A 27,874-nucleotide genomic window follows, 5' to 3' on the forward strand; every position below is an offset into this window, starting at 1 on the left:
GCTGCGCCCGGAACCGAGCCGAGCCGCCGCCGCCTCCCCGCCCGCCTGGACGCTGGGGCTGCCGCGCTCCAGCAACAGCAACAGCAGCAGCCATGACGTCAGGCTCAGCTGCCGCCCGGAGCCTCCGCGCGTCCCCCATTGGCCCAGCGCACGAGGCTGCCTGGGGAGGCCACGGGCCATTGGTCGGCTGAGCTGCCCATCACTCGCCGCTCTGCAGCGCCTGCCGCCTCCGGACCAGAGAGCGGCCAGATGCTGGAAGAGGAGGAGGAGGAGGAGGAGGAGGAGGGCGCCTGGCGGAGCTGCCTGGCTGGGGGAAGTTCGGAGGGGCGTTCCGACTGCCTTCGTAGAGCAAGGGAGAGACTCTGAGAGGGCCCTGGGGGTGAGCCGCCAAGCCCTCCTTCCCCAGCCCCCAGAGACGGGGTCTGCTGGGCTCATCTGTTCCCAGCGCCCACCGGGGAGACTGGGCTTCCCCACCAGCTTCCAGCTCAACAGAAGGAATCCTAGAGTTGGAAGAGACCCCAAGGGCCATCCAGTCCAACCCCCTGCCAAGCAGGAAACACCACCAAAGCATTCCTGACATATGGCTGTCCAGCCTCTGCTTAAAGACCTCTAAAGAAGGAGACTCCACCACACTCCTTGGAGAAGGAGAGGCACCCCCTCCCTCCGCTGACTGGGTCGCTACCCCAAAACAGAGTGTCCTGCCCAAGCAGAGAATGAACGCTGAACGCTAAAGGGGGGTGGGAATTGTTGGCCCGGCCCTCACAAAACAGCTTGACTGATCCACGCAAGACAATTGCAGGGGAATATGTGGAGCTTGAGGCACAGACAACCCCCCTCCACACACGTCGCTTCCGCGCTTTCGCTTCCCTGCTTCCAGCTCAGCGTGAGGCTCCTGAATTCCCAGATTCGCGGGGATGACTTAAGCAGCTGCACAGCCCCACCTGGGTGTAAACCCCCCCCCAAGGGAGCATTGCCTCACTTCGCCTTTTCTGCCGGCTGAGCCACCGGCAGCTGCAGAGACCTGGCAGGGTGGAGCGGGGTCCAGAGACAGCCCTGGCTGGTGCTGTTGAACACGCGACTGGCCATGGCACGCGCGCGGAGCTCCTCTGTGCATTGTTTCTTCCCGTGCGCGCTCGCCACGCTTCCGATAGAAACACGCACGGGAACAAAAGTAACTCGTGAAGCATCCTTTGGGTACCATCCTGCTCAAGGAGCCGAAAGGGGTCTTCTTGAAGATCTCTTGCTGAGCTTGGATACTCTCTGTGTTTGGAAGGAGAGCAAAACAAGAGCCTGCAGGCTCAAGAGCCCATCTAGTCCACCTTCCTGTTCTCACAGCCAGATTCCTGCGGGAAACCCACAAGCAGGATCCCAGCACAAGATCCCTCTCCCCTCCTCTGGTTTCCAGCAACTGGCATTCAGAAGCATTCATAGCTGTTGTGGGAACAGTCCTCTTCTCCATGAATTTATCTAATCCTCTTTGAAAGCTGTTTAGGTTGTTGGCTAGCCTTGCTTTCTGTGGGAGTGAGTGAGTCCCATGTTTAACTATGTGCTGCATGAAAAAGTACTTTTTTTAATTTCTCCTGAATCTTCCAACATTCAACTGCATTGAGTTCTAGTGTTATGAAAGAGGAAGAAACACTTTTCTCTATCCATTTTTCTCCATAGATTCACAGAATTGTAGAGTTGGAAGGGACCCCAAGGGTCATCTAGTCCAACCCCCTCTGATTAAAAACCACCAATGAAAGAGAGTCCACAACCTCTTAAGGTGTCCTCCCAGTTTGGTGTCATCTGCAAATTGGATGAGCATCCCCTCAATTCCTTCATCTAAGTCATTCATAAAGACGTTGAACAACAACAGGCCCAGGACAGAACCCTGCAGCACCCCCCTTGTCACTTTTCCCCAGGGTGACAAGGAACCATTAATGAGCACTTTGGTTTCCGTCAGTCAACAAGTCACAAATCCACCTAACAGTTCGTTCAACCCACATTTTACCGGCTTCTCTGCAAGAATATCATGGGGAAGTTTGTCAAAAGCCTCACTGAAATCAAGATACACTACATGCACAGCATTCCCCTGATCCACTAAACTTGTAACTATAAAAACAATAGATTCTTTTGACATGACTTGTTTTTGAGAAACTCATGCTGGGTCTTAGTAATCACACCATCCTTCTCTAAGTGCTCACAGGCTGACTGTCAAATGATCTAGTTACAGGTAGGTAGCCGTGTTGGTCTGAGTCGAAACAAAATAAAAAAATTCCTTCAGTAGCACCTTAAAGACCAACTAAGTTTTTATTTGGTATACCAAAATAAAAACTTAGTTGGTCTTTAAGGTGCTACTGAAGGAATTTTTTTTGGTCAAATGATCTGTTCTAGGATCTTTCTATTGAATGGATTTTATAGGTAAGAGGATATATTTTACAATTTATCCTCCCTATTACTCACATGTGTGAGCAGAAAGTTTAAAGTAACCAGTTTTGCGTTTAGAAGTCATATGTGTAGTTAGCAGAGTTTAAAACAACATCCCTTGCAGCATTAAAGTGGAATATTTGGGACTAGGCTGTGTAACCTTATTTTTATTCATTTATCAGGCTGTGGCAACAGACTTTATTTTTCCATGTTCCTTCTTAATAAAAGAATTACACAACAGACAGTAAATCAAGCATTAAAATAGTATTTATTCACATAAAGTATTGCACTCAATTCCAGCAGTCAGTAACAGAAACAAGGCAGGCAGATTCTACTTATAGATTACGAAATGCTTAGTTCAGTTCAAGAATGGAGTCTCTGGCTGGAGCCGAGACCAGACAGACGTCCATCTGTCTCAGAAGTATTTTGGCAAAGGGAATGAGTTGTGAGGCAGGGGAAAGTAGAAAGGATTACACACACACACACACACACACCCATCTGCCATAATACCCAAGGGAAGGGAAGTCACACAGTGCCTATTCTGGTAATCATGAATTCTGTGAGACTTAACCCCTTCATAGCCTTATTTAGCAAACAGGCATTTGTTATTTGGGATGCAAATTCCCACTCTTTCCTGCGCATAATTTTATAAACTCCTATCGTATCACCCCTGTTACTCACCTTTTATCTAAACTAAAAAGTCCCAAATGTTTCAACCTTTCTCCATAGGAGAGTCTCACCTTCCTCTTGAATATTTCGGTTGCCCTTTTCTGAACCCTTTCCAACTCTAGTTGAGGCAACCAGAACTGTACACAGTACTGCAAATGTGGCTGCCCCGTAGATTTGTCCAATGGCATGATATTGGCTGCTTTATTTTCCATTCCTTACCTAATGCTCCCTTGCATGGAATTTGCCTTTTTCGTGGCTAATGCACACTGGACCGACATCTTCATCAACCTAGGATGGCAAGATCATCACTTGCACTTCAGAGCCCAGGAGGGTGGAGATGAAATTAAGATTTTCTCTCCTTCATGCATCACTATGTAGTATGTAGCATGCATGCCGCAGTGGTATCTTGGTTCTCAAGCTTAATCCGTTCCCAGAATCCGTTCAACTCCCAAAACCGTTCAAAACCAAGGCATGGCTTCTGATTGGCTGCAGGAGCTTCCTGCACTCGAGCAGAAGCCACGTCAGATGTTCGGCTTCCGAAAAATGTTCGCAAACTGGAACACTTAGAATCATAGAATCGTAGAGTTGGGAGAGACCACAAGGGCCATCCAGTCCAACCCCCTGCCAAGCAGGAAACACCATCAAAGCATTCTTGACATATGGCTGTCAAGCCTCTGCTTAAAGACCTCCAAAGGAGGAGACTCCACCACACTCCTTGGCAGCAAATTCCACTGCCAAACAGCTCTTACTGTCAGGAAGTTCTTCCTAATGTTTAGGTGGAATCTTCTTTCTTGTAGTTTGAATCCATTGCTCCGTGTCCGCTTCTCTGGAGCAGCAGAAAACAACCTTTCTCCCTCCTCTATGTGACATCCTTTTATATATTTGAACTGCAGACCCTCCTGGGCAGACGCAGAGTCATCTGAGGAAACTCATGCACAGATGCTCAGATGCGGGTAGCTCATGCACAACCCCTGGATGGTCGAGATGGCGAGGAAGCCCAGATCCTGCATGTGTCCCAGCAAAGAAGAGGAGGCATGGATGGTCCTGCACCCACCGAGAGAGGGGCACCCCCGGCACCCCCTTGCTCTGGTGCAGGCACCCTTGGAAGCCAGCTGGCTGCTGTGGCAATAAACAAGGCTTCTGTCGCCATGGCAATGCTCCCTCCCTCCCTCCCACCCTGCGGCCAATGGGGTGAGAGTTCCCTGGCTACAGCTGGCCTGGTCTGGCCTGCCCTGTGAAAAGCCCAGCAGAGGTAGGAGAGCTGCAACGCCTGGCCACCAAGCAGCAGTCCTGCTCCCCACCAACCCAGCGCCCCCCACGACGGAATGACCAGCCTGTCTTGACACACCCTGTGCCCACCCACCCCCGGCACGGGGTCTTCTTTGGGATGGCCCTTTCACAGCCCTTGTATCTGTTTAGCAGGCCTTAGCATGACTCAGTCCCCAAATACCTGGAGGTCTGCTTCCTTCGCTACAGACCCTCTGTAGGGCAGAGAGGGCCTTTCAGAGGCTCTGGGTGGGTGTGGCCCAGGAGTCGCCTTCTCTGTGGTGGCTCCTAATCTGTGGAACTCCCTCCCCAGAGAGGTGTGTCTGGCACCTTCATTATAAGACGCACCTCCTTACCCTGCCCTCTGCCACTTGTTGTGTATTTTCAGGACCCGGCTCATTTCTACAATTTTAGGTTGTTTTAATATTGTGTCTCAGACCTGGGGCCTTAGGGTGAATTGTGGGTAATAATAATAATAATAATAATAATTTATTACAGTATTTATACCCCGCCCATTTGGCTGAGTTTCCCCAGCCACTCTGGCCGCCTCCCAATCGAGTATTAAAAACAATACAGCATTAAATATTAAAAACATCCCTAAACAATATTCATAATCACAAGAGGCAGTGTGGTGTAGTGGTTAGTGTTTGACCAGGACCTGGGAGAGCAAGACTGACATTCTCACTCAGCCATGTAGCTCACTGGGTAACCTTGGGCCAGGCACTCAGTCTCAGCCCATCCTACCTCGCAGGGTTGCTGTGGATAAAAGAGAGGTGAGGAGAACCATATTCCACCCCACCTGGACTCCTTGGAGGAAAGGTGGGCTATACATGAAATAGATGAAATAAATGAAATAAGACTAGTTCAGTGGCAGAGCACATCCTGTGTTAAACTATGGGACTCCCTCCATGAGGAGGCAGCGATGACCACTAACTTGGATGTCTTTGAAAGAGGAGTAGGCAAAACCATAGAGGACAGGGGGGTATCAATGGCTACTAGCCAGGATGGCAATGCTCTACTCCAGAGGTTTTGAGTCCACGGCTCACTTGACCAACTACATTTTTTCCTGTGCCCTCCCCCCTGTGGGGCCCAGTGATGCCCCCCCCCCTTGCCTGCAGAGCTGGCAGCCTCTCACCCTTTTCCCAAACACACTCCCTTGTGGAGTGGTCCCTCAGCCTCCTCTCCTCTCCCCTCTCCTCTGGGCAGCCGCTGCTGCCACCCCTGGTCTCTGAGCTGCCCCCTGCCCCACAGAGAGGTCCCTCCCCGAGCCACCATTTGCCTGTGGGGCTTATAGCCAGGGCTCCTGCAATAAACAGCTGTGCAATAAACAGCATGGCAAGGGTGCCATGGCACACTGGTTGAAAAACACTGCTCTATGCAGTTGGAGACAGCAGTTCTCCTGGAACCCACCGGCGGAGAGCGCTGCTCTTTTGCTCGGACCCCGCTTGCAAGCTTCCCATGGGGCAGCCACTGAAAGAATGGGGTGCTGCTGGACTGGAAGCAGCTACTGGCCTGATCCAGCAGGCTCTTCTGATGTTCTGATCCTGCTGTGTAAGCAGAAGGTCCCAGGGTTGAACCGCAGCACCTCCAGCTAAAATGGCCTTCCATACTGAGGCTGCTGCCATTAAGACCACTGCTGCCATTAAGAGAGCGAGGAGGGCTGTTTCCGGTCAGAACCAAGGAGGCCCATCTAAGTGGCCTTCAAGGTCTCCCCTGCCTGGCTGTGTCCCTCTGGGCGTGAGATGCCTGGGCTCATTCCGCCTCTGCCCTCTCTGCCCTGGCAACTTCTTCTCCCTGCCTTTTTTGGCCATTCTCCAGCTGCTCCTTCCTTCCTGTTTGGTCTCCAGCACTGTTGCCTAGTGACGCACAACGCCGCCCCCCCTTCCCTTCCCTTCCCTTCCTGGCTGCACCCTGGGAATCCAGGTCAGCCCAGCCCCTGCCCTGCTTTCACCAGCCCTGTTTGCATCCCAGAAGAGCCAGCATGGAAGAGGAACCTATTGAAGATGTGCCCATGGGACCCTCAGAGGAAGAGCAACAGCAGGGAGGTGCTCAGAGGACCTCCTCCACCGCCCTGGAGGTGGAAGAGGAGATTATCCTGCCTGCTTCCACTTCCTTAGATAACGAAGATGAAGAAACCGTCTTGCCCGTGTCCACATCCCTGGAAGGGGAAGAAGGTGGCAAGGAGACGTCCCTCCCGCCTTCAGAGTGGGAGACCTCCGAGTCGCTGTTCCCGCAGGAGCAGAGCCCCAGCAATGAGGGGTCTTCTTCCCAGCCTCTGGAGAGCTCTGAGCCCTCTTCTTCCTTGGCCTCCTCACCTTCTTCCTCGCCCGTTCCCTGGAGCAGGCAGAGGGACAGCGTGCTGCAACCCCTGGAGGAAGTGGAGGACACGGAGGAGACAACGGCAGAGCTCAGCAGCATCCTTCCCAAGAGGAGCTTGGAGAAGAAAGCCAAGAAGAAGGGCGCCATGGTCAAGAAGGGAGCTCTGAGTAGGTTACGCGGGATCCGACCCACAGGGGAGGGGGAGTCTTGGGGAAGACTTTGGCTTGGCTGTGCCCAGGAGGAGGGGGAGGGGAGGCTTCCTGTGGCTTGCAGGACACCTGGCTCCTGGAAGCTCTGCAGGCAGGACAGGGATTCACACCATCATAGAATGGTAGAATTGGAAGGGATCCCCAACGAAGGAATCTCAGCTTGATCATACATGACAGGTGGTCAGCCAGCCTGTGCTTAGTGCTTAAAAACCTCCAAGGGAGGGAGACCGTTCCACTGTCAAACAGCTCTTACTGCCAGAATTCGACCGTGTTACAATGTTCCTTAGTGCAGCGTTTCTCAACCACTGTTCCGCGGCACACTAGTGTGCCGCGAGACGCTGGCTGGTGTGCCGCGACGTGTGGCGACGAGAAGGGCAATTTGCATTGTCACGTGCCTGGCGGCCACCAATACACAACACTGACCCGCCGGAAAGCAATATTTGGCAAGTGTTTCTTACAGTCATAATTATAATATAGGGCGGCACAGAGTTAAATTTTTTAACTTTTTTAATGGTGGTGTGCCTCGTGATTTTTTTCACGGAACAAGTGTGCCGTGGCCCAAAAAAGGTTGAGAAACACTGCCTTAGTGAGTCATGCAAACTGCTGTTCCAAATAATGTTGTTGTTGTTGTTGTTGTTGTTGTTGTTTTGTAGAGCAGGGGCACAGGGGGTGAGTTTGTGGAACCAAAGCAGCGGGGCCCTGAAAAAGTTTGGGAACCACTGATTTAAATCGTACCTATTTAGCCTTTCTGAAGCGCTGAAGTGAACTGAGCAGATCACGAAGCACAAACTCTTGTTGGGCTGGGCGTGCGAGTTTATGAGTAAGTAGCAACCAGTCCGTCAGAAGCCATTCCTCTTCTAATCCTGATGGGCCGGATCCTGTCTCTCTTCCCAGACTACACAGTGAGGCCTGTGGTGCCAGCTGAGAAGGCAGAGCTGATATCCGTGGCCAAAGCGATGCACCGGGAGAACTTTGGCAAGAACGTCAAGGAGCTCTTCCACCTGGAGAAGGAGGCAGCCCTGAAGTCCATCGAGACAGGTGGGGGGAGCCTGCAGGCCAGGCCGATGCTCCAACCTGTAAAGGGTGTGTGAGTATGCACAGGCACGTGTGCAAAGTCCTGCTTTTAGGCCAACAATATGCAGGGTGGGACCCACCTGCCTTGGCAGCAGCACATGAGGAAAGCAACTCCCCATCAATGCCAATTGCAAGCTGAACATGAGGGAGCATGTTGGACGCGGGCGGCACTGTGGTCTAAACTACTGAGCCTCTTGGGCTCACCGATTGGAAGGTTGGCGGTTCAAATCCGCACAATGGAGTGAGCTCCCGTCACTCTGTCTCAGCTTCTGCCAACCTAGCAATTCAAAAGCACACCAGTGCAAGTAGATAAATAGGTACCACTGCGGCAGGAAGGTAAACAGCATTTCCATGCACTCTGGCTTCCATCATGGTGTCAGAAGCAGTTTAATCCCGCTGGCCACACGATCCAGAAAGCTGTCTGTGGACAAACGCTGGCTCCTTCGGCCTGAAAAGCGAGATGCGCGCCACAACGCCGTAGTTGCCTTTGACGGGACTTAACCACCCAGGGGTCCTTTACCTTTTACCTTCCTGAGGCAGCAGTGTGACACAGCTGCAAAAAAGGCTAGTGCAGTTTCAGGCTGCATTAATAGAACCGTAAATCTCCAAATCAGGAGAAGAATTAGTTCCATTTTCTTCTGAGCTAGTCAGGCCTCACCTGAAACCCCCGTACGGTTCTGGAACAGCTTCAGAGGTTGAGGGCTCCAGGGGAATGGAGAGCTAGTCCTGTGCGGACAGGTCAGAGGAACTGGAAGAGAAAAAGAGGGGTGGAGGACAGGAGAGCCTTCTTCTTCTTCTTCTTCTTCTTCTTCTTCTTCTTCTTCTTCTTCTTCTTCTTCTTCTTCTTCTTCTTCTTCTTCTTCTTCTTCCTCTTCCTCTTCCTCTTCCTCTTCCTCTTCCTCTTCCTCTTCTTCCAAGGCCTGATGGGATCTCACGGCACAGAAGGGGGCCACTGTGACTGGTTCTTTGCTGCCTGTGAGGGCAAATGAGGCAACCGGTTGCCAGTGGAGCCAGTGGGCTTTCCCAGGGGCGTAGAAAGTGGGGGGGTGCAGGGGGCGGGCCACACTGGGTGCCACTCTTGGGGGTGTGTGACAAGATGGACCCTGCCTCTCCCCAGCTGTAGAGCGAGCGGCACATGTGCAGTCCGTAGGGGATGCCGCTCATGCGGCAGCCCATACAGTCGCCGTGCAAGCGGCAGCCCTTACGGACGCCTGTGTGGCATTCCATACGGACTGTGGATGTGCCGCTCTACAGCTGGGGGGAGGCAGGGGCCATCTTGTCACCCCCCAAGAGTGGCACCCTGTGTGGCCTGTGCGGGATGCTGCACATACACACACCTTACAGGCTGCCCCACCCCGGGTGCCAGAGAGGGTTCCTCCGCCTCTGGGCTTTCCCATCATGGGAACGCCTTGAGCAGAGGCTAAATGCCCACCTGCTGGCGATTCTCACAAGATCCCCTTCGCCCTGACTCTGAGTCCCCCTTGCTGCTCGAGGATGAGCTGGGACAACAGACAGCCTCCCCAAACTCCACTTCCAAGAGTTCCTTCCTGGTGGGGCGCCATGGCCCTAGATTATTTCTGCCATTGGGTGTCCTGGAAGCCCAGCATTTGGGGGCTGAAGAACCCTCTTTCCTCTCTCCCCAGGTAAGACATGAGAGGACCATAGATGCCAACTGCGCTGTGCCAGCAGGGAGATGTCAGGCTCCCCACAGTGTTCTGCCACCCCCAAACCATACTGGCCAAGGAGGTAATCCCCATTCCCAGCCGTGGGGTTATGAACAGGGGAAGCGGCTGGATCCTGCTCATGTCTGTGATCGGCTGTGGCTCTCCAGGGTCTTGGGCAGAGAGAGGGGGGCTTTTCCCAGCCTCCCAACCCAAATCCAGTGAGGTGGCGGGGGCAGGGGCAGAACCCATGAGTTGTGCTCTGGCCCTGAGCTACGGACCTACCCCTCAAAGCTTCCTCAGGCAAGCAGCACCCCCCTGCCCAAAGTCTGTTTGAGTTTAGAATGGAGGGCACATCTTGGCATGGGGTGCCCCTCTGTCTCCCAGCCCAGATACGAATGATGGCGGCGGCAGCAGCAGCAGCCCTCTCCCATGGGGTCAGGATGCTGCCAAGGAGGCCTTTGGGCTCTCTAGAAGAAGCAGGCAGGAGTAGATGGGCCTGTGGCTTTTATGCGCTTACAAGATGCCTTTAAAGGGTTCTGGGCAGTTCTTGAGCCTTCAACTGCTACAGTCCTTCCCACAGGGGTTAGGCTCAGCCTGGTGGTATGGAGGGGGTCAGGCCCAGAGCCCAGGTATCAGGGAAGGAGTGCAGGGAAAAGCTCCTCACCTGTGCCACTTTGGGAGCGTCTTCTCTGAGGGTGGCAGCTTTGGAATCACCCACCTGTTTAGGCAAGGCATTTGCAGGGCCTTCCCCCTTCCCCGCTCTCACTGCTCCCTGGCGGCTGTGCAGCAAAAATGACCTCTTTTGATAACTTGGAGAAGCACAGGGAGATGCCTTCTATGGAGTCAGGCCATTAGTTCATCTAGCTCCATATTGCCCACCCTGACTGGCAGCACTGGCTCTCCAGAGCTTCAGGCCGGGGTCTCTCCCTTTCCTACCCCCCAAGCTGCAGCCCTTCACCTAGCGGTGGAGCTAAGGCCAGGAAAAGGTGGAGGGCTTACGCAGGGTGGGATGGGCACAGGGAGGTGCCAGGCTTTGGTGGGCATGGGTGGGCTCGGCTCCCCTGCCTCCCGTCTGCCTGAATAGCCCCCTCTCCCGCAGGCCTGTATATTGGCTGGCGCTGCCCTGAGTACCTGTGGGACTGTTTCCGCGTGGGCGACGAGTCCAAGTGTTTCTGTGGGCATTTGCTGAAGCAGCACCAGGTCTATGTAGGTAAGTCATGGGGGGGGGCGAGCTAAGGAGCTGGCAGTCAAGTCCTTGGTCCTGTCTGAGAGAGGGCAGAGGGAATTGCGGGCATCAGAACCAAGGACAATTCTGAGCCCCGCAGTGGAAGTCCCCCCCCCCCCCGCGCGCTCTTGGTTTGTCCACAGCCCTTGATGTGCAGAGGTGTCCTGCTTCTGTCCCTGGAGGTTCCACTTAGCTCTCATGGCAAATAGTTCCTGTTCGATGTGCCCTCTGTGAATGCCTCGAGTGATAATGATGGCACTCAGGTGGCAAATGCAGTCATTCTCTCACAAAGAAATGCTCCGTGGCTGGTTCAATTGTGGAATCCTCCAGGAGTTTTCAATTCTTGGGTCCCCAGAATCAGCGGCGGAGGAAGCCGCTCAGGTGCCTGGGGTGGCACACCCAGGGGTGGGGCAAGCTGCCCATAGGGGCAGGGCACACCGCGGGGCCTCTAGAGTCCACCTGCCTCCTCCCACTCAGCCGCCCTATGGACCGTTTGGGCAGCATGGAGCCTGTGCGCGCCCAAGCCACTGCGTCTCTTCCAGGAGAGACGCATGGATTGGACTCGCTGCAGGCCCCGTGGAGAGTGCTGCCTGGCATTTTGTCACCACCCTCACTGGTGACACCCGGGGCGCCCCACCCCACTGCACCCCCCTTCCTCCCCCCCCCGCCCAGAATGAGAAGGGAATGGGGACACCATGTGGAGTGACCCCACCCCCAAACTCACATGTTCAGCTCCACAGGGTAGAGCATCTGTCTCTTGCCACAACTCGTCTCTGAGCGGCTCCTGCCTTTGCTTTCGATCCCCCCCAAGGACTTCCCCAGCCCCTCCTTGGGCTCCTGCTGCCCCCCCGCCCCACCCTTCCCCTGCCCGCCACTCCTTCTGACCAGCTCGCTGCCGCTCCTTCCTTCAGACAGGCGGGCAACCGTGCCCTGCACCCTGCAGGGGTGCAAATGCCAAGCCTTCATGTTCGTCCCTTCCCGCCCAGAGGAGGTGGGTGAATTCTGGCTGCGGAGGAGAACCGGCTTCGACCCAGCGGCCTGGCGGGCCAAATGCCGCTGCAAGCACACCCACGAGGAGCACACGCCCAACGGAGCCCGTGGCTGCAGTGCCCGAGGTGGGTGTGGGGTGGGGCCCCCTTCCTCACTCGTGTCCCTGGGGTGCAAGGAAGGGGAAAGGGTGCCAGGCATTGGACTAGGGTTGGACTAGATGATCCTGGGGGCAACCTTCCAATTCAACAATTCTGTGATTCAGGTAGTGGGGTGGGGTGGGCCGTTTTGTGAGGTGGGGCAAGTTGGTTCCACCATGCCAGTGAATCTTCATTTCTCTCTGTGCCTAAGCCCATATCCTTGAGGGTCTCTTGGCTGCTCCTGTAAGAAACAGGATTTCAGGAGAATCAGAACCTGAATTTCCATTTGTTCCCATTCAGATTTAAAGAGCAGTTTTCATGGAGAAAGGGCTGGGGCAAAAAGAAAAGGGTGCTCAGACACAGCACTTTAAATTGTAGACCTGTGCCTAGAGAGTGTGGGGCAAAAGCTTCGTGTGGGTGAGCCCCCTGGTTTTACAGAAATCGCTTGTTGCCTTGCACTCTGAACACCACTTGTTCTTGCTGTGGGGGGGACACAGTTTACAAACCCTTGAAATAACTCCCTCCCAAGGGGCCTCTTTGGGGTCCCACTTTTCCTTAGGATGTCCCTATTTTGATCGGAGAAATGTTGGAGGGTATGGGGTTATCTGACTCCGAGCCGCCGGAAGGCATTTAAAAAATGTTTAATGTTTTTATATATGTTGGAAGCTGCCCAGAGTGGCTGAGGGAACCCAGTAAGATGTGTTGGGGTTTAAAGAGTAAAATTATTATGATGCAATGGGATGTCCCTATTTTCATCAGGGAAATGTTGGAGGGCCCTCGAGGAGGGCCACTTCACCCCTTTCAGCCACTGCAGGGGCCTGATCACCCTCTCTATATTGCATAGACCTACCAGATCCTCCCCTGCCTGGAAATGGGTGGCCCAAGTGGGCCTCTCCCCCCGTTTCTTCTTGGTTCCTGCCTTGCTGGAAGCTGCTTAACGTGCTATTCAGGGATGTGTTGCAGAGATGCCCCACCCACCCCAGGCTGGCACCCCCACGCCCCAAGCACTGATGCCCCCCCTCTCTCCGCCCTCTAGGCTGCTCCTGCATGGCTTTCACCTCCAACTTCTTGTGCGCTGCCTGTGACCGGCGCTGGGAGGAGCACGAGACTTTCTTTGAGTCGGAGGAGACACGGCGCAAGGGGGGCCGGCCGTGCGGTACGGGCAGGAGGGGAGCAAGGGAGGGGGGAGGGAGGGGGGAGGGAGGGGGCACTGTGGGGGCCACATTTCCCCCTGCCTATCCTTCTGGTGCCCACAACTGAAGCTAGCCAGTTTCCCTTCCACGGGGCTCTGCTCCAGCGGAAGCTCGTGAAGCACTGAGGGCAGCCCCACATAGAGCGCATTGCAGTAGCCTGGCCTTGAGGTTGCAAAGACATAGATTAACACACTCTGCCACTCTCTTTCCTTGGGTACGTTACTCCATAAGCCAAGCCAGACCTGTGTGCTCTGAATCTGCCTTCTGGGATTATGGAGGTCACCCAAACTTTTCACAAAACCGCTGCCAGCCTTGCCGTGGAGCCTCTGAACTCTGCATGAGAGCTGGGATTCTTGTATTGCAGGGGGTTGGGCTGGATGACCCTTTGGGGTCCCAATTCTATGAACAAAGTAGCGTCCATGATCCAGACCCAGAGGCCTCCCTAATTTTCATCCCTGCAGTTATCCTCATGTCCAAATTCAGATTCTACAACCATCTGGGAATTCCCCCCCCCCACAATATTCTGGTTTCAAAGCCTCCCCGATCCTTTCCAGAGAGCCAGCCTTTGGCTGCTCTGTCCTACTGACTTCCTCCTGCCCCCCATGCCAGGCTGCGTCCCACACCTGCCTCTCTTTCCCCCAGGAGAAGCCTATCTGCCTTTTGCCGAGATGCCCGAACTGCGTGATGCCGTCCTGACGGGGCGCTCCGAGGACAGCTCTGCCTACGAAGCCCTGCAGGGCCAGGGGGCCTTCCCGGCCCTGCCTGCCCCCTCTGGCTCACGCGCTCTGCCTCTTCCCCCCTCAGGGCCCCGGAGGATAGTGGAGAAGGACCACAAGAAGGCCTGAGGGTGGCCGGCGGACGGGACCCACCCCCAGCGAGAGGCAATAAAGAGAGGCTGCTCTGGCCTGCGGCGTCCGGGCGTCTCTTCTGGGCCCCTGTGGGATGCAGGGAGGGCTCTGGGGAGAATCCAGGGCCAGAGGGAGCTCTGGGGCAGGAGAGGGGTGACCCTTCTCCCCAGGGGAGTCGGGATGGAATTCCTCTACGTAAGAACACCAGGATAGCTGGCTGGATCATCTAGTCCTGTTCTCACAGGGGCCAAATACTCCAAAGAACCTAGGGATCTGGATAGACTGCCTCTGGCCCTGGAGGTTCCGTAGGAACATGAGAAGAGCTTGGCCAAAGCGTCCTGTTCTCACAGGGGCCAGCCAGGGGCCACAAGGGGAAACCCTCAAGCAGACCTGAGATCAGCTGCAATTCTCCTGGGACTCAGAAGCAACACTGCCTCCAGCTGCAGAGGTAGAGCGCAGCCCTTGTGGCTAGCAGCCCTCGATAGCCCTCCCCTCCACCAGTTTCCAAGTGGCCATCATGGCCTCCTGTGGGTGGGAGTTCCACAGATTAATAATGTCCTGTGTGAAGGACTTCATTCGCACAATGAGGCTCCCGCAGTAGCTGCCTCGCAGGGAGAATCTGGGCCGCTTTTTCTGAGCCAGCTCCCAGCTGGGGCTTCCGTGGCAGTCTTTGAGAGGGGTCTTCCCTGCCACGTCTGGGTCAGCGGGCAGATGGGCTAGGGCAGGGCCCCCCAAAATGAGCCAGGGGGTGCCACCTTGCAGGCCAGTGGGTGGGTCCAGCACCTTTTTTTCTAGAAAAAAGCTGAGGTTGTTACAGGAAGGGCTTGTTTTGGCCCTGGCCCCAACCTCCCCATTGCGCTTGCAGGGGGCTGGACTCGATGACCCTCAGGGTCCCTTCCCATTTTGAGATTCCTCAACGTCAGGCGGCTTCCCTCCTGCCCGTCCTCTTGGGGTGGGTGGGGGGGGTGGAGTTGGCAGTACTGGGCGCTGGTATCTGCAGAGAAAAAGCACGGCATGGGCCTTTCCTCCCCCTTTCTCACTAGCTGCTAGCCAGAGAGTTGGATGGAGAGCTGAGCCGGAAGCCGGAGACACAGAGACCTGCTATGCTCTGTGCTGCGAATCCAAAGCGGCGACTGTCCGGGGGCTGAAGCTGTGAGCCCCTCCAGCCTACGCTCAGGTTGTAGAGCTGTGTGAAGCGGGATACCCTAAACAGCGCAATGGCAGGACACTTGAGTAAGAAGGATGGGAGGAGGGTGGCAACAGGGGAAGGATGAGGCCCTGCCTCTTAGCCTCTGCAGGATGGTTGGGAGGAAGGCGCCTGCCAGGTGAGGGAGAGGCGCAAAATCGGCTAAAAATAGGTCTATAAATAAAAATATTGGCTAGGGGGCGCAAGATCACCTAACCATGGCTCTGATGGGGAGACATCCTTGTGGGATGGGGCCCTTTCTGGGCTGGCAGGGCAAACTCCTTGCACCTGCCGCTTGCCCTTTCTAAGCAGCCCAGGCCATCAGAGGAGACCCCCCCTCGGTTCACTCACGGACGCAAGAAGGGCAGAAAAGAGCACCAGGCAGCTGCCAAGGGAGCCCTGCCATGTGGGTGTGCGCCCGCTGCCCCTGCCCGCTTCCTGGCAGTGTGGAGGGCTGTGGCCCTGCTCTATGCACCAAGGCGGGTCTTTGTTTGGCACAGGGCTTTGTTTCAGCTGGAACTTGTGGGAACTCATTTCAGGCACCTCCCAGGTGGGCACCCTTGCCATTCCAAGTCTTTTTCTAGAAAAACAGCACTAGACATTGCTGCGAAATGGACCCAGCAAAATATGGGCGTCAGCTGAGATTCACCCGCCTCCTGCATTTCCTTCTTTGCTTGCCTGCCTCTCTAAACAACCCGCACGCAACTAATGAACGGATTGCTTATGGACGTATGGACAAGTATAACGATATTTGGAATGCATCTCTAAAAAATAGAAATCTGGGCAGCAGGGTCCCTTTGCCGGCGACCCCTCCCCGCCCATCAGCAAAGCGACGCATTTCCTGGCGGCGCCCTCCGGCCGCTAGGGGGAGCCGGAGGCCCTCCCGGCCGGCCCCTCTAGGCGCCGCGCCGCCTCGGTGACCGCTCCTTCCGCCTCGCTCGCCACGTGGTCTGCGAGCGCGCTCGGCTGTTCGGCTCCCTCCTCCTCCTCCTCCTCCGGGGCTGTGAGTTCGATCCCCGATGGCGGCGGCGGCCGCCTTCCCGAGCGCCCTCTTCCCGGGCTACTTCCAGGCGGGGCCGCCGAGCCGCCAGCGCAGCGCCTCCCAGGCCAACCCGCTGGTGGCCGGGTGGGGCTGCTACGGGCAGGTGCTGCCCGACCCCGCGGCGCCCGGACAGGTGAGGGGCCGAGGGGGAGGGGTGGGGGCCCTGGCGAGCATCCTGCCCTGGCAGTGGGGACCCCCATTCGCCGTCAACGCCCCCTCTCTGCTCCCCGCAGGACCCGCCGCGCTTCGTCCCCCGCCGCCTCCCCAAGGCCGTCGGGGAGAGATGGACGCCCAGCGAAGCCGCCCCGCTGCCCCTGACGCCGCCCAACGCCGGTGAGACAGCGCCCTCGGGTGGGCAGGAAAACCCGGGCTGTTCCGGATCCCGGGGACCGACCTGAATAATATGGGGGTGGGGTAGGTAAATAGATCACATGCCACGGTGCACGCACGTCCTTTGAATGGGCAGCGCCCATCAACTGGGGGGGCATGTTTTATTGGGGTGGGCAAAAACCCCTGGCCCCTCCGAGTTGGCACCCATGGATGCTGCTGATCAGAGTGGAAGACAAAGCCCCGTCTAGTCCATCATCCTGTTGGCACAGTGGGCAAATGCCCTGAAGAACTGAGATAGACTGCCTCTAGGCCTGGAGGCTCCCCAGGTCAAAGTCCTGTTCCGGGATCCTGTTTTCTCCCAGGGGCCAAGCTGATGCCCGGGGGAAACCAGGAAAGCAGAACACAATCACAACTCTCCCCTCCGATGGGTTTCCAACAACTTGTATTCGGAAGCTTTGCTGCCTCTGTGGAGGGAGAGCAGAGCCATTGTGGCCACCAATAGCCTCTCCTCCTCAAGGAATTGATCCAGTCCTCTTTTCAAGCCGTCCAGGTTGTGGCCATCCCCACCCTGCCTCCAGTGGGAGGGAGTTCCACAGTTTAGCCATGCTCTGCGTTATGGGCAACTCCTGTGAGCTGGCCGTTTGCCTTCTGGGGTGTCAGGCGGGAGGGTTGGGGACCAAACACAGGGCGATCAGCCTGTGCCCAAGAGGTGCCCGCTGTGCCAGTGGCAGATGGACTCTCCTTCTCTCCCAGGCTGCAGGGTGCCCCCCGTGACTCCCCAAGATCTCCTTGCACTGGGACTGATGATGCGCTCCGCGGAAGCCACCAACACTGGTGCTCAGGCTCCCCTGGGCTTCTCAGAGCAGGTAGTTAAGAGGGGGCCACCAGAGGGGGGGTTGGAGGGCATCTGTGGGGGGTGAGACCCCGAGCAAAGGCCCAGCGTGTCCCCTCTCTTCTCCCGCAGCTGGGCGCCTTCTTTGTGGACTATCCTGACGTGGCCTTTGGCACCATGGGCCAGCTCCTCCAGGACAACTTCCACATGGGAAATGAGCGAGTCCGGGTGAGTGACCGCCCAGAGAGTTGGGTCCTGCCCCCTGGCGTGTGGCCATGTGGGCAGAGCAAAGGGATGCTGGTGGAGGGAGGAGCCTCCTTCAGGCAGGGAGTTTGTTTGTTTGTTTCATTGAAACAATACATGGATCTCCCCCTCCTCTTTTAACCCCCCCCCCAAAAAATAACCCAGTGAGCTGGGTTGGCCTGGGCCAAGAGGTACTGACTGGCCAAGGTTGCTTAGCTTCATGTCCGAGTGGGGGATTCGAACCCTGGTCTCCCAGTCCGACACTCTAACCACTAGGCTGCAGTGCTGCCATGACTTGAGGCATGCTTGGTTTCCCTGCTCTCTTCTGTTCCCTCCTGGCTGCCCCTCTCTCTTCCCCTCCGTCAGGAGGAGCAGCAGCAAGTTCTGCTGGGCGTTCTCAAACTCTCCCAACAACCCTGCCAGGTAGGCTAGTCCGAAGTGGGGGGGGGGGAGAGAGTGAGACTCTTTCCCGGGGCCTTGTCTGACCCTCTTGGCTGCTTCCATCCCCTGCAGAAGAAAGAGCGGCGCCATGTCATCCAGGTGAGCCACCTGCTGAAGCACATTGATGCCCCTGATGCCGTGAGGTGAGCAACTCGCCTTGGCCAGTTGGGGGGGGGGCAAAAGGTGGGCAGGGGGGGCCTTGAGGCTGTTCCTCAGCCACTGATGTTCGCAGACACCTTGTGGCTCTGAGCTTGGAGGTCCTGAATGGAGTGTTAGAAATTAGCCAGGCGCCAGGTGCGTTTTGCATCTGGCACGGCTCCAGTGGCGACCACGGGGAGATCTCTGCATGCCAGGCTGGCAACTGGCACCTCCCTCTGGCCGGCCCCTCCAGCTTTCTTAAGCAGCTCAGCAGGAGAGCTTATTTCTTGCATTTATGTCCCACCCCTTTCTCCAAGGAGGACCCGGTTCGCCCCCTCCTCAGTTAATCTCTACAACAACCCTGTAAGGGAGGTTAGAGTCCCCTGGGTGGGAATTCGAACCCTCATCTGCCAGGTCCTAGTGCAGCACTCGAACCCCTGCCCCACTCTGGCTTCCTAGTGTCCTTCTGCTGCTAGGGGGCAGCTCTAGAAATCAAGTTGGCAAATAAATAGGGGGGAAGTGAAATGCCTCTTAGAGAATCTTTTCCTTCAAGCTTGAATTTGTTTTATTCTGGGTTGTTTTATTTCATCGTTCAAGGTGTTGTCAGCTGCCTCGAGATGCTGGAGCCGAGATTCCTGCATTTGCAGGAGGTTGGACTAGATGACCCTTGGGTCCCTTCCAACTCTAAGCTTCTATGATATTTTATTATTTGAAATAGAAAGCGGTATTGAAATAAAATGAAGCTAGCTGACTTTTAGAAGACATCTGAAGGCAGCCCTGTTTTTAGCATGTTTATAATATTCTGTTGGGAGTCGCCCAGAGTGGCTAGGGAAACCCAGCCAGATGGGTGGGGTATAAATAATAAACTATTATTATTATTATTATGAAATGAAAGGAATAATAATAATAAATGTCAGTGCAAAAAGTAAAGGTACCTCGACATTCCACTGACCCAAATCTAGATTTAAGGTGCCATTTGGGGATGAGCGTCTACACCTGAGGAGGGTGCATGCCCCCCCCCATGGAACCCAACTTGGTGTCCCCATTCTCCCGGGTGCTGCAAATCCCTGCAGGCTCCGTAGCTCACCTGGGAATGGCAAGAGCCGAGGCCTGGCTCCTGACGCCTCCCTTCCCTTCGCTTCCTTCCGCGCAGCTGCAGCTTCTTTGAGGAAAAGAGCATCATGCGCCTGTGCCGAGACTGGCTCTTTGAGCTGCCCCTGGAGCTGATGGCCGAGTGGGTGCATGAGGACCTGGCAGAGCAGTGGAGACGCCTTTCCTTTGACGAGACCCCAACCGGGGGGGCCTTGGCCTGGCTGCCCAGAGAGGGCAGCGGGGGGCCGTCGCCCAGGGGCTGCCTGGTGTACCCCTCCGGGGAGGCCATGAACCAGCTCTGTATCCTTTTCCGGGGGCAAGAAGCGCTTGGTAGTAGCAGCCAGCTGGCGAGGGAGAGCGCTGGCCTTCCGTGAAACTCGCATGTGGGTTTTCTGGGTGGTGTCTCTCTCTCCTCCCCCAAACCCGTCTGCCCCAAAGACCTCTCCCTCGAGACCCCCGAACCCCTTCCTTAGCTGCTCCTTCATCAGGCTTCCAGGACGTGGCTCTAAAGCCCACCGCCAGCGGCTCCCTGAGGCCTTGGACCCGGGGCCGCCCTGCCCAGTTTGAGCTCAATGGCCGGGTCCAGCAAGTGGCAGCCGCCAAGGTGGGCGGCATTGGTGAGTGAGGCGTCCGCCGGAAATCGCTGCCCTTTCTCCCCCCGTGTTATTCCGAAGGTGCTAAGCCCGCTCTCTCTGCTCTGCCCCCACCCCCAAGCGCAGACTTTGTTGGGGTGCGCTCAGATTACCACTGCGGCGCATGGAAGATGAAGCCGGGAGGAGCCCCCGCCCTGCTCCAGGTGGTTGGCACAGAGACCCCCTGCTCCTCCATCGCAGTCAGGTAAGAGGGAAGGGCGGAGGCTTCTCCCACCTTTTATATTTTGGGTTCAGCCTCCTCGACTCTCTGGCCCCTCTCATCAAAGGGGTCTGTTCGGCTTTCCCGGGGCCATGAGACTCTTCTGAGTGACCCACCCCAACCACCCCCTTGGCCCTCTGTGCAAATTGGATTTATCACCCTTCGATCAATTCTAAACGAAGAAGCGCCGCACTGTGAAATTAATTATAAGATCAAGCTGTTGGAAAGAAAAGAGAGAAGTTTTGCCAGCCCACAGAAAATCGCCTGGGGAGGGGAGTCTGGGTGCCACCACAGAGAAGGCCCTGCTGTGCTGCGTCCCAGCCAGCCATTCTCCGGATGGCAGCGAACTCCCTTTTTATGTGTATTGCTGATGCTAATCATCCTTTAAATGTTCTTTATTACTCATGGTTAACTGGATGCTTTTAATATTCATTCGCAGTTCTATTGCAACCAAGTCTACTGGGGTATAAATCTCGCTACTAAATCTTGCTACTCAAAGATGGAACGGGGCTTGAGAGACTGCAGTGGGGCAGGCCTGGGGCTGGAGCTAAGGCTGGGGAGGGGGCCGGGGGTCTCTGCTTTCCCTGCCCTTGATGCCTCTCCTGTCTCCCTTGCAGCCCCCACCTGCCTGGCGAGCTCTCCTTCTGCACCCACAGCGGAGCCCTCTATGCCTGGAATGTGGAGACAGGGTGAGCGGTGGTGGGATGGGAGGAATGTAGATGGGGGGGGGCAAAGGGGTTTCAAACTCCTCTGCTTTCCAAGTGGGGCAAAGGGAGGGTTCCAGAGCCCCTGAGCATTACATTTTGCATTGAGAAAAGGAAAGGAGGAAGACAAGGCCATGAAAGGGAATGAGAAGTTACTTTGGAAAAGAGTTCTTCCGATTTCCGGCCCCTCGAAACGAGGCCATAGAAACAGGCAAAACAGAGAACGCTGAAATTCCTTGTGTGACTTTCTCTTCCAATAAACGAAGGGCTGGGGTTTTTTTACCATTGTGTAGTTGGAAGGGTCCCCAGGGGTCATCTAGTCCAGCCCCCCACCTCAGCTAAACAGGTCCTGGCAGCTGGCCTATTTGACCCTGTTGAAAAACCTCCCGTGAAAGAGAGTCAAGTGTTGGAGTCGGCAATGGCTCAGTCTTTGTATTTGGGGCTTCATGTTTGAGTATTGTGAGAACCTGGCCAGGTAATGAGATGCCCCGGGGGACGCAGGCATGCACTTCTGATCTGCAGGCTCAGAGGGGTTAGAAAGGGAGACCTCTCCCCCCCCCCAATGCAACAGGGCAGGGGCCATGCCGGCAGCCACGCTGGGCCCACTCCCAGAAGCCAGTCTGTTCTCCGGCCACCTTCCTGGAAGATTCAAGATGGATAAAAGAAAGTTATTCGTGCAGCACCTAGTTAACCCGTGGAACTCCCTGCCACAGGAGGCACCGGGATGGCTTTAAAAGAGGATCCTGCTGGTGGGTTTCTCACAAGCATATAGTTGGCCCCTGGCCAGATCCAGCAGGCTCTGAATATCCCCCCGAGCTGTGTTGGGCTGGTGCCCTGAGGCTAGCATGGAGTGCAGGTGACCCAGACTCTGCCCCCTGCTGGAAGAGTTGCGCCAGTCCACCATGCCCTCTCCTCCCTGCCAGGCTCCAGCGGCTGCACCAGGACAGCGAGACCCTGTTCTTCCGGGACCCTTCCCCTTGGCGATGGAGCGAGTTCACTGCCCACCCGCGGGTGCTCAGCTTTGCCGACCGTACCGGCCTGGTGGGGATTGACCAGAGGGTGAGACTCGGGGGGGGGGGAGGAAGGTGGTCCGGGGTGGGGGCGTGAAAAGGAGATGCTGCAAGGGGGCTCTGCACTTCCTGCTGCTGCCCCCACCCCCACTCAAGGCGGGTCCTGGCGTGGTTTGGAAAACGAGAGGAGCTGGGCAGGGGGAAGACCCCCGGGGTTGCGTCAGGGGACCCTGCTCCCCTGGGGCTCAGGCTGCTCCTCTTGGTTGCCCCCCAGGTGTCCTCTCAACATCGCGTGGAGCTGTTCAAAGTGGGGGGCGAGGCAGACTGCCAGCAGGGGGAGCGCGTGGTCCTCTGCAAGTACCTGGGCCAGGCTGAGCCCTACCAGCACCTCGTTGTCACTCAGGTGAGTGCCAGGCCTTTCCTCATCCTCATCCAGAGAGGGGCACAGGGGTCTCTGGAGCCTTCCCAAGCTTGGGGTGTGTGTGTATCATGGACTTGCGTCCTCTCAATAGCAGAATGGCAGACTAAACTTTGTGAATAATAATAATAATAATATAATAATAATTTATTATTTATACCCTGCCCATCTGGCCGGGTTCCCCCAGCCACTCTGGGCGGCTTCCAACAAAACATTAAAATACAGAAATCAAACATTAAAAGCTTCCCTAAACAGGGCTGCCTTGAGATGCCTTCTAAAGGTCTGGTAATTGTTGTTCTCTTTGACCTCTGGTGGGAGGGCATTCCACAGGGTGGGTGCCACTACCGAGAAGACCCTCTGCCCGGTTCCCTGTAACTTGGCTTCTCGTAGCGAGGGGACCACCAGAAGACCCTCGGCGCTGGACCTCAGTGTCCGGGCAGAATGATGGGGGTGGAGATGCTCCTTCAGGTATACTGGACCGAGGCCGTTTAGGGCATTAAAGGTCAACACCAACACTTTGAATTGTGGCCGGAAACGTACTGGGAGCCAATGTAGGTCTTTCAGGACCGGTGTTATGTGCTCTCGGCGGCCGCTCCCAGTCACCAGTCGAGCTGCCGCATTCTGGGTTAGTTGTAGTTTCCGGGTCACCTTCAAAGGTAGCCCCACGTAGAGCGCATTGCAGTAGTCCAAGCAAGAGATAACTAGAGCATGTACCACTCTGGCGAGACAGTCCGCGGGCAGGTAGGGACTCGGCCTGCGTACCAGATGGAGCTGATAAACAGCTGCCCTGGACACAGAATTGACCTGTGCCTCCATGGACAGCTGTGAGTCCAGAATGACTCCCAGACTTCAGGGGCACAGTTACCCCATTCAGGACCAGGGAATCCTCCAGACCTTCCCGCCTCCTGTCCCCCACGAACAGTACTCCTGTCTTGTCAGAATTCAACCTCAACCTGTTAGCCACCATCCATCCTCCAACCGCCTCCAGGCACTCACACAAGGCCTTCACCGCCTTCACTGGTTCTGATTTGAAAGAGAGGTAGAGCTGGGTATCAATATATATCAATATATATCAATTTGGCAAAAATAACGGCAGCAACTAGACTACAGATCAATAAAAAAAATAAGGAAAGCGTAGAGGAATACATGGCAAATTATTGTTCAAAAAGAAATGTATTGATACGTTTAGAATGCAGCTCATAAAGTTGACTTGAAAGATAGAAAAGAATTTCTGAAATAGTAAAAAACAAAACAAGAAAACTTTATTGTATCAAAACAACAAGAAAGAAAGTAAGATACCCAAATAAGGCCAAACACACGAATATATAGTAAAAAAATGTACAGCCAAATATGAATGTATGTATAGAAGATGATGTGATTGTTTTTTTCTTTTTGTTTTCTTTGTATATTATATTGCAAAATAAAATTTAAAAAAAGAAAAGGACATGCACAGACACATCCACACTCCCACTGGACTCGGGAGGCTAGGCCTGCGCATGGGGCCTGCATTGCAGGGGGTTGGACTCCATGACCCTCGGGGTCCCTCCCAGTTCAAGGAGTCGTAGGTGCTGTGAATGTTGCTCTCTTCTTCCGCAGTTCTCGGTCTACGTGCTGGACGAACGCTTCCCCCTGGTGCCAGCCCTCAGCTGGGAGCACATGATGCGACGGCCGCCCATCTATGGCCTCCTCAGCCCGGCCGACGCTCCGCAGCGCAGCCACAAGCTCCTCCTCGGCTCCCACCACGACCAAGAACTCTTGCTGCTGCAGTACGCAGGTGGGGGGGCGAGGCAGGGGCTGGTGGGGGGGGTGCAGGGAATAGTGGACCAGACTGCCCCCCAATTGGCATAGGCACTTACTGGGGTCTGAGCGGCTGACCAGAGACCTTGGGTTTGTGGCAGCTAGCACAACAGAGATGCAAGATCTGCTGGTGCCCCCCAACGTCAGTGATGCAGGATTGGGTGGCCCCCCCTTTGGCCTGATCCTGCTGCTGCAGAGCTTTTCTGGAGGTGTGAATCCTTGAGGGGAGGAAGGTTGGGGGTCGCGAGGGGCTGGCAGCGCTGGGAGACGCGGTTGTGGGCTGGGCGACTGACCCACCTCTTTCCCCAGGTGGCGCTGATACCCCTTGCCAGCTCTGGGGCCCCCCACGAAAGGTCCCTTCCATCCACGAGAGCCTGCCCCACTTCCCTGTGCAAGTGCCCATCCAGCAGGAGGCCCTGCGCCAGCGTCTCGCCCTGCCTACTGCAGGTACGTGGGGGGCGGGGGCTTGAGAAGACCTGGAAGCAGCTTAGACACACGCCCACCCCCCAAGTGGTGAGCAAGGGGGGATGTGCAGACCAGACCCTTCAAAATCCGACAGAAAGGGCGGACTTCATTGATCCGTCAGAAAGCGGTGGGCACAGGGACCAAGAGGGGGCCATGTCCAGGAAAACCGGGGTGGGGGGTGGGGAGGTATTGCTGAAGAGAGAATTGGCAAGTATGTTGAAGAACAAGCCTTGCTTGAAGCAGAACCAGCATGGCTTTTGCAAGGTGAAATCCTGTCTCATTAGCCAATGAGAATTCTTTTCAGAGTGTCCCCAAGCAGTAAGGGAGAGGTGGCCCCACCAGTGTCAAAAGCTTTCAGGGCTTAGGGGAAACTGAAAACCACTGGGCAGCTCAGGGAATTACTTTTAATTAGCAATCGACCATTCGGCTTTGAAATGTTACATTAATGTAATTTAGCTCTGGAAATGTAGGAGCTGTTTGTTTGTTTTTTAAAATATTTTTATTGCTTTTCCATCCCCCCCCCCTCAATTTAAACCTACTTTTGACATTCACTTTATAAAATGCTCATCTGAGCATCGACTTCCCTCCTTCCTGCTTCATGGTTTCCCAATTTACGGTGTATCTTTACATCCTAGCATTTATTAGTTTTCCCTTTCACCTTATTCCTTCTAGTCTCTGATTTTAAGTAATAGTAAAAGGGTACATATCATGAACATTACAAATCTGCTTACAACCCTACTAGTGTTGTTAATTGCTGACAGTATTCTTTCAAATATAATATCAAATATAATATCTTTCAAATATAATATCAATTTACTCCAGTTGCTCTTTGGAAAGCTTGAGATCCCCTTGGTTTCGGATCTTCCCGCTCAGTTTCGCCAAATGTGCAGAGTCCATAATTTTTGTCTGCCGCTCTCCTAACGCTGGTGTCTCTTGCCGCTTCCATTTTGGGGCTAACAAAGTCCTTGCTGCAATAGTTGCAGACATGCATAACTTCTGATCCCACTTTGGTATCTCTTCCCCAACTAACCCCAAAAGGAAAGCTTCTGGTTTTTTAACAAAGGTATGAAATGTAGGAGCTGTTTGAGAGTGGAAGGGTCTTTAAGCAGAGCCTGATGCCCATATGCCAGGGGTGATTTGGTTGAGATCCCTGCATTGCCGGGGGGTTGGACTGGATGACCCTCGGGGGCCCCTACCGAGTTTTAAGATGCTGTGATTCTATGAGCGGTGTGGACAGATGTATTTATCTGTGCTTTTGTGAAGGAAGGTGCCCCGCAGCCCAGACCTGACCCCTTTCCCTTTATTACGGTCATAGACCAGCATAAGCAAAACATCTAAATGAATAGCATAACAGTATGAATCCAAGAGAATAATTGTTAAATAAATGGGAGCAAGAACCAAACGTAGATTTAAACATATGAATAGAATACTTAGTTAAGCATAGGTAATGGGTGAGTAAAAATTTATAAGGAAAATCAAAAGATCAGTTAACACAGCTATATGAGGCGAGCTTCAGAAGCGCGGATCTAACAATATGAGCCTTCAGTTTAGGATGGAATTGTAGCAGACCATTCTTCGCTGGATGGATACATCATGGCAGTGTAAAATCTGGCGACTGAATATGTGACTTCTGGGCTCTCCTGACCCCTCGAAATGAGGGGCCGGACTCTGGCTGTGCCCACTTTCCTCCACAGAGTGCGTCCCCCACTGACGGTTCTCTTCCCCCCCTCCATCCCCAGGCATTGCAGCCGCCCTTGGCCAGCAGGGCCAGAGTCAGACCCTGCTGGTCTTCCAGCTCTCCGAGGCCGGCGATCTCTTCTACCAGCCCTTGCTCCACCAGGAGGAGGAGGAGGAAGAAGAAGGAGCCTCCGAGGGGCCACAGCCGGCTCCGGAAGCCCCGCAGGAGGAGGAAAAGGAGGATGCCCACCGAGGCCCTGATGAAGCCCCGTCCGCTTACCAGCGCTGGCTCAGGGCCTTCCGGAAAGACTGGAAGCGTCTCCCCGAGGCAGCCCAGGGCCGGGCGCGGCTGCCGGCCGTCCTCAGCCAGAGACGCCTCTTTGCTCACCGGGAGCTGCAGGAGCCGGCCGGGGATCAGGCTCCCTTCTATGGGGAGCCCCTGCGGCAGCGCCTGCGCCAGGCCATGCAGGAGAAGCGGGCCGTGTGCCCCTTGGAGCTGGTTGGCAGGGCCCCCTCGCCCCCAGACCTGGAGCAGGAGGGCCCCCCGGGGGAGCTGGGCCAGCGCCTGGCCGCCTCCTGGGCCGGCGGCTGGGCCGACTGGTGGCAGGAGAAGCTGGGCGTGACTAAGGCGCAGAAGCAGCGGGCGCTGAGGAAGCAGCGGCAGAGGCTCAAGAGGGCGCGGGGAACCCCCAGCCTCTCGGGGAGCTTCACCTCCACCACCAGCTACCAGTCGGACGCCAGCGACTCCTCCTGGTGGGCAGCCAGCAGCCAGACCCCCAGCGAGGTCCCCACTGACTCGGAAAGCCTCTACTCTCTTGGCTCTGCCGCCATTGCCAGGAAACCCCCCTGCGTTGGGCCCGAGCCCCGCGTCTCCGTTCCGGGCTCCCCGCCTGCTTCCCAAGCCCCCTGTGCTGCCTCCCAGGGCTCCCCCTCGTCCTCGCAGCTGCTCTCGTCCCAGACCCTCTCCACCCGCGGGATCCCCAAGGAGCGCCGCCAGACCCTCCGCAACTACCTGGCCTGCTTTGACGAGCCTGAGGAGCCCCCGGCCGATCTGCCGGCCAGCCAGGCCTCCAGCCGCGGGAGCCAGCGCCCCGTCTCCTCCTCCCAGGGACCCCGCAAGAGACCGCGCATGGGCTTCTGAGCTGAGCCTCGTGGCTTCCCGCCTCCTCACGGGGGCCTCATCCCGGGGTAGGTGGGGGGGCCTTCCGCCACACACAGAGCTGGGTCCTCCTGTTCCCCCACCCCAGGGGACTGCACACAAAACCTGCCGCCTCTGCCCTTTCCATATATATATATTATATATAATATAAAATTGAGTTTGTAAATATATCCTTGTTTTTCACATTATTTTTTGCTCATATGAGCTGGTCGACTTCTCCCCCTCCCGCCTCATGGTTACAGTTTAATTCAGGCTTCCTCAACCTCGGCCCTCCCGATGTTTTTGGCCTACAACTCCCATGATCCCAAGCTAGCAGGACCAGTGGTCGGGGATGATGGGAATTGTAGTCTCAAAACATCTGGAGGGCCGAGGTGGAGGAAGCCTGGCTTAATTCTTCACTATATCATCACATTTGTACCTCTTCCTGTTTACATTTCATCCATTTTGATTATCACATTTTTAAATAAATATGTTGTTTAGTCATG

General features: G+C 55.5%; 2 protein-coding genes across 8 annotated transcripts; both read left to right on the forward strand.

Moving 5' to 3' along the window:
- Positions 1–6,205: 6,205 nt before the first annotated feature.
- On the forward strand, positions 6,206–14,059 carry FAM221B (family with sequence similarity 221 member B). 3 transcript variants are annotated; one of them, XM_088653101.1, is made up of 6 exons: positions 6,206–6,830; positions 7,767–7,955; positions 10,710–10,820; positions 11,747–11,950; positions 12,999–13,118; positions 13,798–14,059. In XM_088653101.1, exons 1-6 carry the CDS (start codon positions 6,326–6,328, stop codon positions 13,998–14,000), a joined length of 1,332 nt encoding a protein of 443 aa, XP_088509227.1. In that variant the 5' UTR covers positions 6,206–6,325; the 3' UTR covers positions 14,001–14,059. The 3 variants fall into 3 exon arrangements, with proteins under 3 accessions (XP_088509227.1, XP_060136413.1, XP_034956796.1); XM_060280430.2 differs by having other exon boundaries at positions 7,767–7,910; positions 13,960–14,059; XM_035100905.3 differs by having other exon boundaries at positions 6,207–6,830; positions 7,767–7,910.
- Positions 14,060–14,472: 413 nt separating this feature from the next.
- TAF1C (TATA-box binding protein associated factor, RNA polymerase I subunit C) lies at positions 14,473–27,872 on the forward strand. Of its 5 annotated transcripts, none has more exons than XM_035100862.3 (15): positions 15,131–15,256; positions 15,318–15,328; positions 16,465–16,645; positions 17,315–17,427; positions 17,526–17,621; positions 18,150–18,220; positions 19,369–19,607; positions 19,796–19,924; positions 20,027–20,144; positions 20,777–20,848; positions 21,787–21,922; positions 22,148–22,276; positions 23,888–24,065; positions 24,398–24,535; positions 26,293–27,872. In XM_035100862.3, exons 4-15 carry the CDS (start codon positions 17,365–17,367, stop codon positions 27,369–27,371), a joined length of 2,448 nt encoding a protein of 815 aa, XP_034956753.1. In that variant the 5' UTR covers positions 15,131–15,256; positions 15,318–15,328; positions 16,465–16,645; positions 17,315–17,364; the 3' UTR covers positions 27,372–27,872. The 5 variants fall into 5 exon arrangements, with proteins under 5 accessions (XP_088509226.1, XP_088509225.1, XP_034956753.1 ...); XM_088653098.1 differs by having other exon boundaries at positions 16,465–16,564; XM_088653100.1 differs by lacking the exon at positions 15,318–15,328 and having other exon boundaries at positions 14,473–15,236; positions 16,465–16,564.
- Positions 27,873–27,874: the final 2 nt, after the last annotated feature.

The sequence above is a fragment of the Zootoca vivipara genome, chromosome 10, assembly GCF_965207765.1.
Source record: "Zootoca vivipara chromosome 10, rZooViv2.hap1.1, whole genome shotgun sequence".
In the NCBI taxonomy this organism is placed as follows: Eukaryota; Metazoa; Chordata; class Lepidosauria; order Squamata; family Lacertidae; genus Zootoca; species Zootoca vivipara.